This window comes from Maylandia zebra, linkage group LG5 (genome assembly GCF_041146795.1).
Source record: "Maylandia zebra isolate NMK-2024a linkage group LG5, Mzebra_GT3a, whole genome shotgun sequence".
In the NCBI taxonomy this organism is placed as follows: domain Eukaryota; kingdom Metazoa; phylum Chordata; class Actinopteri; order Cichliformes; family Cichlidae; genus Maylandia; species Maylandia zebra.
Window position 1 is genome coordinate 10,140,592 of NC_135171.1, and position 12,551 is coordinate 10,153,142.

The 12,551-nt window shown below is 37.9% G+C and overlaps 1 protein-coding gene across 2 annotated transcripts in view; it reads right to left on the bottom strand.

Annotated features, from left to right (window-relative positions):
* cntn6 (contactin 6) overlaps positions 1-12,551 on the bottom strand; it is a 137,702-nt gene that overhangs the window by 55,317 nt on the left and 69,834 nt on the right. For both annotated transcript variants that reach the window (XM_012923591.3, XM_076883710.1), the window contains exons 2-5: positions 12,279-12,339; positions 4,614-4,760; positions 1,566-1,689; positions 1,155-1,330 (exon numbers count right to left, since the gene is read on the bottom strand). In XM_012923591.3, coding sequence (XP_012779045.1) covers positions 1,155-1,330; positions 1,566-1,689; positions 4,614-4,674 — 361 coding nt within the window. In that variant the 5' untranslated portion in view covers positions 4,675-4,760; positions 12,279-12,339. The remainder of the gene's footprint in view (positions 1-1,154; positions 1,331-1,565; positions 1,690-4,613; positions 4,761-12,278; positions 12,340-12,551) is intronic.

A 12,551-nucleotide genomic window follows, 5' to 3' on the forward strand; every position in this document is an offset into this window, starting at 1 on the left:
AACCTCTTTTTAAGTTTTGTGGATATTATACATGGTTATGCTGAGGATACGTCGGCCAATTTCCACTGGAAATGCCTTTTGGTTAAACTGTCAGCGAGGAATTTGCATTTGCACTGTTAAATTTTTATATAACTTTAATGCACATAAAAAACAGCTGCTTGTTTAAGTGAAAATACATTGATGTTTTGTTTTGTTTTTTTGCACTAATAAAGTTCAGGAGTTGTAAAGTATTTTGTCTAGTGTCAATTATATCGTCAATTATATCGTTATCGCAAATTTTCAAATGTATATCGTGATAAATATTTTTGGTCATATCGCCCTGCTCTGGTTCTTTACACACAGTTTTTATCAGTGATTAATTATTAAAAAACAACTTTGCAAACAAAGGCCAGAACAGTTACATCAGAAAACTTGAATTTGTTAACTTCACAGCTAATTCTTTTTTAATCTGACTCCGTTTCATTGGTCGTCCACGCTGGACCTGCAGAGGCTACACACCTTGTTAGCAGTGCACCACAACAGTTGGCTTATGGCCATACTTAGAAGTTGGCAGATTAAACATGATGAACTTCTCATCAGAGAAGCTTCTGTGGGTCTGAAATAGCTGTTTAATGACCACAAAGCTTACAATATGCTATATTGATAATATTGTACTGGATGTAAATATGTTTTATATGGAACACTTAGAGGGACATCACAACTATCATCTAACAAATTTACTAGCAAAGCATTAAGAGTAACACGAGTATAAAAACTGGGATCAGATTTCAATATTTCTGAATATCTTACCATTCAAATAAGGAAAAACAGCCAAAAACAACCATTATCTCTGTCCAGTATCATGTTCTTGCCCAGAACAGAATACAGAATACTTCTGGGGTTTGGACACCTGGCCTGACGAATAAAATATTGTGTTCTGGGATTTTTCACCATCTCCTGACATTTTAAAGACCAAATAAATCAAATGATTAACCAGGGAAATTATAATAGAGATAAATGGAATTAATCATCGGTCGCAGCCCCACTCTAACTGTTTTGCATTCCGTTGAGTCACACATAATATCACACCGAGTCAAAGTGGGGTGGGAGAGTGGGATTTTTTTTCACTGCTGTTACAGTATATGCATATTTAAAAAAAAGAAGAATCAACTCACATGCAAACTGGACTTTTGCCTCCCTGCTGACGACAGTCCCGAATGTGTTGGTGGCAATGCACTGATACACTCCCCCGTGATTGATGACATGAGGGTTACTGATCAGCAGGTTCCCCTCTACAAGGCTGTAGTTTAGATCTGAGTCCGTGTTTATGTCTCTTCCATCTACCTTCCACCTGCACAGACAGACTGATGAAGACTGAAGCATTGGCACCATCAATGAAAAGTGATGCTGGCCAAGAACATGTAGCTTTCCTGCTTTTCCAGAAAGCATCGCACAAGGAGACCAACGACTAAACACAAATACTTGTAGTGAACGACTGCATTAAAATATAAATGGGTTCTGTAAATTTGATCCCACACGCTGTAGTCTCACTTTGTAGATAAACAAAAAGCTGTCAAACCACTCACCTATAACGCGGAGGTGGGTTCCCTTTTGCTTTGCAGTTAATAAACACCTGCTTATCATCAGTGCTCATTGGGAAAATACTGTCGCTAGGTTCCTGGGTGAAGACGGGACCATGGCGTGTATTCTCTGCAGAGAGAGAAAAAAAACAAGAAAAGTACAATGGGGAAAAAAAAAAGCACTCATTGCTCAGAAAACTGTGTGTGAACTTAACACCTATTATAATTAGCTGCCAACATGGCTCCTTGAGCAGATCCTGCATTTAATAAACGCTCTCGTGCACATGTCACGAGGCAGATAATACATTATGATGAAAGAGCAATTAACCAAAGATAACCCTCAAGCATTTTGGCTAACTGACTGAGTTTTTCTTCCTCCTCTCCCGTCCTCATTCTTACACATCCACATACACAGTTATGATCGCAAATCTGTGCAGCACATAAATACATTTGAGTAACACATGGCTGAAATGTTACTACTACCATTACTACTACTACTAATAATAATAAGAAGAAGAACAAGAAGAAACAAAATGCATCATCATTAGTAATCATATCATTGGTCAACATGTTTTCAGTGTATACAAGTATATATGATATGTATTTCACTGGTGCTACTTCTATGTGTCACAATGCTTTCAACAGTGTACTGTGAAAGGAAATAAAATTTATCGAGGCGTATTTTCATATGCTTTAAAAAACATGTTACTTTACCTCGCAGCTGTACAGATTTCCTTTCCTTTTGATTTGAAATTTGATCCTTGAAACATTCCAATTTGTTCTGATTTCATGAAAATTGGATGAATAGTTTAGTGCCGAAAATTTAGCCGACAAAATGTATTTTAGTCATTTCTGGTCTCAAGCTGACAAAGTAGCATATCATAAAAATCAGAGTCAAACAACAATTTTAAGCATCTTTTTCAGTTTAAGTGGCAGAAACTGGTACACCACCTGGAAATCACTGGCTAGCTGGCTTCCTCCTAATGATATCACACACACTGTAAAAGATGGCAAACATTTCCCAAGCACAGCTGAAACTATGACTTCTGGCAAAGCAGCTTCTACTATTGAATCAATAGTCCAAATATAAAAGAGTGTTGAGCTTGTGATTATTGCAAACATTTCTAACATGTTTTTGCTCCGTCTTTGGGGGCCGTTGAGTGCAGATTGATGGGAAAACATTTTTTATTAAAATGCCAAAAGACAACAAATACATGAAAGTACAGAAAAGCAAAACACAGAATCCAGTTTAAGCTGAATTACATGTCGAGAATAATTAGAAAGATGGACAAGTAACCCAGCTGGCTAATTGAATTATGTTTTATTTCATCTTTGCTTTAATGCAAGCAGGATGACTTGGTTAAGATGTTTACACGAGAGCCGCAGTAATCAAAGTAGTGCCCCATTCTGCTTATAATCTAATTAGACGAGCGCATGCAAAGCTGTATACATGTTGTTTGAGCATGCATGTCTGCTCCGTGAAGCTTGTTGTTTTGGTTTCCTCCAGCCAAACTATCAATACACAGGAGTAATTAACTGATATTGCACTAATTAGTCCCGTGAAATCTATCGTTTCTTTAGCAGATGCACGGCCACACTGTGGCACTCGCCCTCCCTCTCCACCGACCACGTGTGTCATATGCCCAAGCTGCACAGCAGCGCTGCTCCGGGGGGGAAAAAATTGTCCATTTGTCTTCTGGTGCACTTGAAAGGATGAGGTGCTTTTCTTTTATAATACAGTCTTTAACCTTGACTAGGACAAAACGCGCTCCCTCCCACACCATCATCACCATCATCCTAATGAGAGTGGGAGTCTTTGCCTCTGGTAAGGGCCTTGTTTCCCCAACCTCTGAGGGAGGTGCTTCATTTTTTTACCCTGTTTGCGGTGTCCTTTAAATTAAACAAATTAATGAACCTTTAACAGCGGGGCTATTTCACCTGGGAAACGATTGGGTTGGTTTGAGTTTGTGCTCGCGAACAGACCTGCCCTGAGAACACGCCAACTGGACTGACCACCAGCACAGATGAACACACACATACAAATTAACCTTAATTAGATTTCCTGGGAATGCAAGTGAATGTGCGCTCCGTAGTGAGCGCACATTCACTTGCATGTATGTAGAGTATAGCGTGTAATGACATGTGCATAACCCTCTATTCTCTGCTCTGTGACTGCAGACTACTTTATGCGCCTCGGTGAAAATGCTGACTTGAGTCGAGGCTCTAAATCGATGGGAATGCAAGCATAAATAACAATACAATAGACCCCACTCCATATGCTGTATAAATTTAAATGTATTCCTTGATGCCTTGTAAACGGTTGGCTTGAGTTGAGCATACAGTATATTCTTCAAATGTGACTGTCAACACTAAATCTCTACGCTGCGCAGGTTGCCATGTTCAGAGCTCTTAGCGAGATTTTAATGCCTTAGCTGTAACTCATGCAGGTATTAGGAAAATAAAGTCTAACGCTCATCTGCTTTACTCAAAGAGCATCTCAGCACACTGCGAACCTGTGCTGCTGGGGAAGAGGCACAGAATAATTGAGTGTTGAGGAAAGAGTTAGTATGGATTTTTACAGTGCTCTGCCACAATTCATGGAAGTGGCAGCAGCTGGACATAAAGCAAGAAAATTGCATAATAAAACAGCGAGGCATAAAAAGACAAGAGACAGTGAGTCCCACACCGGATGCGAGTCTCTTTTCAAATGTTGGTCTTAACAATGATTCACATCATGAGTCTGAGGTGCTCTGAAAGGAAAATATGAACTCTGATTGTGGCTTAGCGCTATTATCAAAATTTCAATAAATTGATGCACAAAAGTTTTACCATTTCCTACTAAACACTGATTTTAATGAACAAATTGGATCAAATTGGTAGATTTTACCCACAAGCAAAACTAATAGAGTGATTTTTGAGGTCTCTATCTTTCGGTTTGATGTGCAATAGTAACATAAACACGCATTAAGAAAAGGGAAGCCCTTCCTTGCTCAAGATCCACTGTATTCATATTAGGTGTGTGTTATAAAAACGCGACTTCAATTGGCATCTCACCAGCAAGGCACTCTTTGAGTGACAGAAGGATTAACAGTTCCCATGGCAACAACATCTTCATTTTCCAAGGTCAAAGATTCTCCTTCTTCCCATTCAGTTGCCAGAGAGTGCAGAATATTTCCTGGGCAAACGCTCCTCCGTTTGGCTCTGAAAGAGATGGGAGGTAAATGTGTTGCTGTGAAGATGAGGAGATGCAGTCCACATCGAGCCTGCTAGGGAAGAGAAAAAAATAATAAAAAGATGGAACTTGTGGAAAACCGGTGAGCCATTAATAATTCATTCAACCAAATAAGCAGAGCCAAAATCCCATGCCGAAAGGCCAGCTAGCAGTCGATGGGGGAGCTGATATTTGGTGTACACACTGCTACACTATCTCCAAGAGAAAGTCAAGCAGAAAAAAACCCCAAACTGTACAATATGTGTGGTAAGTTTATCACACTGATGAATGGAAACAGATATATTATTGGAGAAAAGCTTCAAACTTTTGACATTAACTTAGAATTAATAAGCAAAATTTTAATTGTTTGGGACTCTGTCGAGTCGGATTATGTGTAATAAAGAGGTAATAACACATAATGCTGCTTTTGAGTAGCTCTATTGTTCAACATATTGTATCTAGACATAACACCTGCCCTGTTTTTAAAATGATCAGTGGCTCAAATATGTAAGAGTCACACAGAAATATCAGCTGATTTTTGCAGCTCCAAGGAGCATTTTAGTTTATTACTATTTAGCTCCCACAACCTATTTTGTCACACGTACCTTATTCATTAGTGGCTTCTTGCAAACACAAGAGGAAGGAGTTTTCAGGTAGCAGCTATAGCGGGGGCACAAGCATTTTAGAGTTGATTAGCTAAATATTTACCTCAGGAGACGGTGGTCTTGAATTTGTCAAATGAAGCGAACTTGTAATGAATGCTAATGTTGCTTCATATGTAATTAGGCATGTGTTTGCTTACAAGTTAAACATAACAACTAAATGTTAATAATATGCCAGTTTTGTGTTTACAGCTTGTTTTTCCTTGCAATGTAAATGTGTGGACAGGGTAGACTAATGATTTAAAGCTGTGTAAACAGAGCGTGACATCTTTGTGACATGCTATTAGCGCCTGTGTTGAAAGAAAAAGGAAAGATATAGTATAACTGCTATAAGGGTACATGAGTTTATGCTATTTTGTTGCATTATTGCCTTTAGTTTAGTTTTACACACTTTATATATATTTGAAAAGAGTTTTGTACATGTGTGAAGCTTCTACGGTTTTAAAAGTCGCAGTCTTTTTCTTTTATTTCATTTTATTCTATATTATATTTGGACAAAAGACGTGAAAGCTTCAGTGCTTCAGTCAAAAAGTAGTGCTTTGGGGTCATGTGACTAAAACAGTAAGGACAATGCTGTCATGCATATAGGCTACTTTTCTTACATTTGAAACAAACACATAATATTCTTTTAAATACTGAAAACAGGGGAATGAATTCTTCTCTGATTTATAGAACAAATTTATAGATTGGCAGATTTATAGATCAAATATTCAGAGTGAACATCTGTGCAAACTATGTGCTTGGAAAGAGTTGGTCATGTTGAGTCTTAGCCTGTGTGTGACCACAGTACGTGTTTAAATCTGACTGAGTTATGACTTGGAAATGAAGTTCAACCACTGATGCAAATTGTGACACTCGGTTACCGAGCTTCTTAAAGTATTTGTCTGCATGAGCTGTGTGTTACACATGGCTGTGTTGATAATGATTTAAATCAGCAGGTCAGACTAAAACAACAAACGTGATGTTTTGGATCACTGTCAGGAGGCTGCCTGTTCAACTTGCTAACTATATTTGACTCTCCGTTCATGGAAAACAAAGCAGAATCCACAAAGCTGACACAGCATTTACACAACATGTACCTAAAAATGTACCAAATCGAACTCTGACCCCAAACATTATTAGACCGCCTGCCATATGATAAGAGATACGGATGTGTTGACCCCCCAAGATTTATTAAGTACATGTTTACCACACATTTTGCCTTCAAGAAAGTTTTACATTGTACTGACTAACGGTTAACACACTGTTTAACTTATAAAATCTTAACTTGTATGTAAAAAACAAAACTCAATTAAAAAGAGTCAGAAAACCTGCCGAGTTCTTTTTTCCAGGTATAAGTATTTGCTCATTTTGTACTCTGCAGTAAAGAATGGCCCCAAACTCCTCTTGAACATGCAGTCTTGCTCTGCAGCTGCTTTAAATGCTTGTTTGACGTTGCTGCCAAAGGATTTTTTTTCAACATTATGTTTATTAAAGTTTTACATATATACATATATAAAGTACATACACAAACAAATTTACACAATAAACAAAACATAAGGTACATTCAATGAAAGCACTTGAGTCCATGAGACCTCTGACAGATTTTAAAGAATAATTTTCAGATTGCAGCATATGATTGTGGTCCTGTACAGGGAATAGCTAGGCTGTCCCTGTCTCACACAGCAAACCAGATAGATCTTTATTCCCAATATACTGGATGTAGCGCCCCCAAATTTTCTGGAAAATTTCTTGTTTATCTTTTAGAGTATATGTAATTTTCTCTAATGGTAAACATAAAGACAATTCTTTGAACCAATGTGAAATACTTGGTTTGCCAAGACTCCTCCACGTTAGAGCTATCACTCTCTGCCAAAGGATTTTTAACCAGTTACTAAAAGTGGGGTTTTTTTTCAGCAGCAAAGGGAATGTTTAAATGCTCTAAAAAAAATAACTAAAAGAAGAAAAAAAATCCTAAGAACCCCCCCCCCAAATATCAAATGAGCATATTTTAACACATTTGGACTAAAGTTCAGGCAACTTGAAGTTTCCTGTTACGATGCAATCTACCTCAGATGAGATGTATTCCCGCCTTGAGTTGAGTAAAGTATAAACACTATACCCTCCTAGTTTCAAACAGATCTTTTCCTATAGAAGGGAAATGCCATAACCACTCAAGGTTCTTCTGCTACAGCTGTATTTATAAACCACTGTCAAATAAGAAAGTTCAACCACTGAGCTTCAACTGCTTCAAAAAACAAATTAAAATGAACTGTATTATTGTCAGACAACAAGTAAAATGAAAATGCATGACTGAGTGATCAAGCCTGTGGCAAAAAAAATTCTTTTTCTTTTTTTACTTTCCCTCTAAACAATATAATATTGAGGTGTCAACAAACAGCAATCGAGGTATTAAATGTGGTTTTGGAGAATTATTACATCTAATATCCAGTGTTTGATACATTTCCAGTGATTAAACAAAATGTCAGTGTTGTACAACAATGCCACAAAGGCAAAGAGGGAACGCATACTGAAAGCTAAACTGTGTTTGTATGCGTACAACACTAACTACAGTGAACAAGAACAGTTAAAACTTGTACATTCACCTTAGTTTTACTGACGATCAGGTTGACTGAGTGCTGCTCAGACAAGTGCAAACCACATGCACTCATGAGGAGCACATGGATGATAGTGTTATCTGCAGGGTTTCCTCGAGGGTAACTTAGCCTCTTGCAGTCTTCTTCTTTAGTAGTCTTCTGTGTAACTCAAAAATCCCTGCTACACAGCTTTGAGAAAATTTATTAGGGTAACTACTGTAAGGCGAAGTTTGTTAGACTGGCAATGTTGTTGTAAATTTTGGAGATAAATAAATTTGAAAACCTTACTTGAATCAACGATTGCTAGCTGCAGTTAATCAAGACAAAAAAAAAAAAAACGGCGCTAAAACAGATAATGTCCACAAATCATGAATAGAAGAAGGGAGAATGGACGTGTAGGGAGGAAATGCAGTCAATTTTTTCTTCTCTCTATTATTTATTCTGAGAGAGCTCAGTAGTGTTCATCCAAGCTTCGTCTTGTCAGTCATCATCATTGATTTGGTTTCCACTTTTTTAACCTTCAGCCTTTTTGTTTGTCATCCTGCCCGCAGCCTTGTCATGAGTCTCAATCAAATACGGAAGGACTGATCAATAAAAGTTGTGGTTGATGTCTTTCCTTATGAGACTCACTAGATTGATGCATTTCCTGTTGTGCAGAAATGCAATGAAGAAACTTTATCCATCTAACAACTGAAGCCAGTCTTTTGACCTACTTAGGCTTCTGAGGTGTGAAATGTTCCCTTCTTTCAATAAACTGCCTCGCGTTGTGCTATTCTCAGCCTACTTTAGAGTCTGAGGTAATTATATGTTGATTAAGGTGCTGGATGAAGAGATTCTAAATGAATGACACCAAGCTGCATATGGTAATTACAGTTAGATGCGAGGCTTTTATTTTGGCCCAGAAGACACTTTCAATCGATGTGAAATGTTTTCCAGACATTTTGTCAAAACGCCTATCTGTGATCAATGCTGCTATAGACCAGCACCTGTAAGTAATTCCTAATCAATATGTTTTAAAATTCAGACACACTTGCTAAGTGCCATGTGAGCAGAACTCAGAACAAGTCAAATTAGACTTGGATGAAAACACTGAAAAAGCAGATCTTTTGCTTCTTTGCTTTTCACTGACAGTTACTACCGTGCCTTTTAAAGGTCTTGCTTAGAGAGTTTCAGAGATTTGAAAGCTCGTATAAGAAGATCTAGCTGCACTCTTTGAGGTATAACTTGTAGATAGGACTGCATTATCTATATTAATCCTCCCATCATTCATTTTTGCATGTGAGTCAAAGACAGGCCATTTGCCAATATAAAGATACCAGATTAGGAATTAGAGTCGTTGGTATTTCATGGATTGTGAGGATATGAAACCATTAAAGCCAATAGGAGAGGTTGCCTAACAAGCCCCTGCAGCCTAAAGTCATTAGTAGACTTGCTCTGCTCGCTGACAGATGTTAATTTATGTCGAGTTGTCCACTTTCACTTTTGGGATGATCAACTTTATTCTGTCCACTTGCAAACACCCTCGTTTGTTCACCATTCAAAGTCGGGCTCAAGGATTCTGGTCACATTTAGCAATAGACAGTAGCTATTTATGCGTAGTGCAGAGGCCCCAATCCCATAAGGTATATAAGTGAGGGAGCGGGCACTGTTCCTGTCTCAGACAGCACAAGTCTCTTTTAATGATGCATAGGTCCTTGGCATCCTCAGGGAGGATGTGTTTCTTGGTCACAGTCCAGAAATTTAAAGCAGTTGCTTGTGATCCCCATGATTAATTTATATACCCTAGAAAAAATACAATGGTAATAATTCTTGTGCCCAGTGGATGGTGGTCGCAGGTGTTGGAAATACCAAATGGGATGAGGCCAAGCTAATGGTGCCTGGAAGGGAAACTATCTGTCAAGGATAATCCCTAATACTGTAACACCCAGCATAGATAATGTCCTTTCCCCCACCTTTCTCCCCCCCACTGCCCATGATATTGAGATAACGGTGCTAAAATGATTACATGAGGAATGGGTACTGACACGGATAAATCTGTGTATCCAGAGTGAAGTTTTGCCTGGTTTAACATTTAGTGAAGATTACCTTTCCCACTCTGAAACAGCCAAACTAAGCTAAGAATAAAAGGTGGGGTGGGGGATGTCCTGTGAACTCCAGTGAACCACGTTCCACTTCATTACACTCTGAGTAATTGGTTAAATATGTGACTACAGAAATTAACTTTGCCAGCCTTGCGAGAGGTAATTAAGGCATTTTTTCCTCTTTTTTTGGAGCAGGGAGGACAACCAAGATAAACGCAACATTCAGCATCACACAGAGCCAGGTAAAGACTGCGTAATCATAGCACAAAGTACCAACAGCCTGAAAACACATCCCTGATTTCACTCACTTCCTGATTGTTCAGTAATTATATGGTACGCTAATGCTAATATCAACATATGCCTTCACTGTAGAGCTGTCGCTTCAAAGTCTTTGTTTTATCTTATCCAAGCTGTAAATATCCACAAACCCACCTGATCTCAGATTACAGTCCATCTTAAATCCCATCAGCCACAAGGGAGCGTAAGCAGTGCTGCAGCTCAGGTGGCAGACTGTCACTCATTGTACAAGTGCATAATACAAACACTGAGTAGGAGAAGAATATTGAAAGCTAACACCCTGCCAGTTCAATACAGACTTAGCAAACAGAACTACATGAAGTTAGGGCGTGGAAGGACCAGAAAGACCTCAGATGTGAGGTGAATACTTATAGATGCTCAAGGAAAGAAGATACAGAATTCTCAGCTGTCTTTTGTCAACTTTTGCTTTTCATGCGGCAGGGTTAGGCCATAATTTGTGATCAGTTGTGTAGTTGGAAATGTTCCTACCAGTTTTCTGAAGCTGAAGGTTTCAGATAACCTTACAAAGAAGGACAGAACCATCCTTTAAGCAGTCATGATTTCCTGAGTTGATTTTTTTTCTCTAGAGGACCTGAGCCATTACCCAATGAGGTAATGTCTGCTAGCTCCATTTTACATTTTTAAGAAACATCCGGGTTACGTTAAGTACAGCTCCTAAATGATGCTCGTGAGGCCGCTGAGGAGGTGAAAGATGCTAGTGCTGCAAAACTGCTGTAAAGTTAGCAAGCTAGTTGCAGCTAATGTGGTAAGGGGGGAATGCTACCAATATCAAATTGCCATCCATTGAGGTAAAGTCAGTACATTTAGATGTAAATCTACAGCAGGTTAAACACCTTCGGTACAATGTGATGAGTATGCACAACCTTAAAGTAAAGGGGTGTTTACTTTTAGTAAAATACTGTGATTGGTTACTTTTCTCAGTAACACTGTAACATCAACGCTAATACTGGCTTTAGCTTTCATGTCCCGCAATTGGGGTGAGAAATATAGTAAAACTTCAAAATAATATTGCTTTATATGTACTTTTTTCATGTCAGTCATGTCGTAATCTGGTGTAATCTCAGTTTCGCTCTACTGTAAGCATAGCTTGGGTGTGCATTTTATGCTGTGATAATTAATGTAAATTGTTTTTACTGGATGAATTAAAATTAATATCATTTATCAATACTGTATGTCTGACAGATGGTTTGTATCTCACCTTGCTACAACAACTCAACAATATTACAGTAAAACATATAATGGGAAATATGGAGGAAGAAAATGAGGTGTGAGGATGGGGAAACTGATTTAAGCAACTTTATATTGGGTTTCTTTACTATTAACGAAATGTTTCTATCACAATTACGTATTGCTTTATATAATTTGTCATTATTGTGGCCTCTTATCCTAATAATTTAATATTATCCAGATATATACATTTTAGTTACCAAACAAATTTCTGGGGATTATGTTGGTAAACAAGTTGTTTTACTGAAATACAACTACACTAATATTTTTTGGGGGGAAATTGTATTTTAAATAGACTTACCTTCACATTTAATCTGCAAACTAGCTCATCAGGGAAGTAAAGTTAGAAAATAGCCCCTTTTGACTAGCATAGCAACAACAACATTAAAGTGTCTTTATTTATTGACTGCATGTTTTAGACTACATGTTTTTACTTCTCCAAACCTAAAAAGTGTAATACTTTAAATACTTAAAAAATAGTAAATTGAGAATTGCTAGGACAGAACATACAGATATGGCTAGATTATGCTACCACAGTTCCTTTACCTGGAAAAACAGTAATTTATAGTCAGTCAGTCATTTATAGCATGCAATAAATCACAAAGGCCAAAGACAAGCATGTTTCACACTGATTGAATACTCACAGGAAGTAGAGTCTGCTTGCTCTTTCCTTCACAGGTAAGACACAATCAGTCCTTTGGCCAGCTAAGAAAAAAAAACAGAGGAAATGTTGAGTGATTGTAATAATACTTTCATGACAAGAGAATTCAAACTGAGTTTAAATTCAACCATACAATCTGCACAACCAAACAGGCTATTCCTTTAAAATCCCCTAGATTGAAGGCACAAAGTGATACAAGATTAATAAGTGATGTGTTTCTAAAGAAAATGTACATCGGAGAGGTGCTGCAAATAAT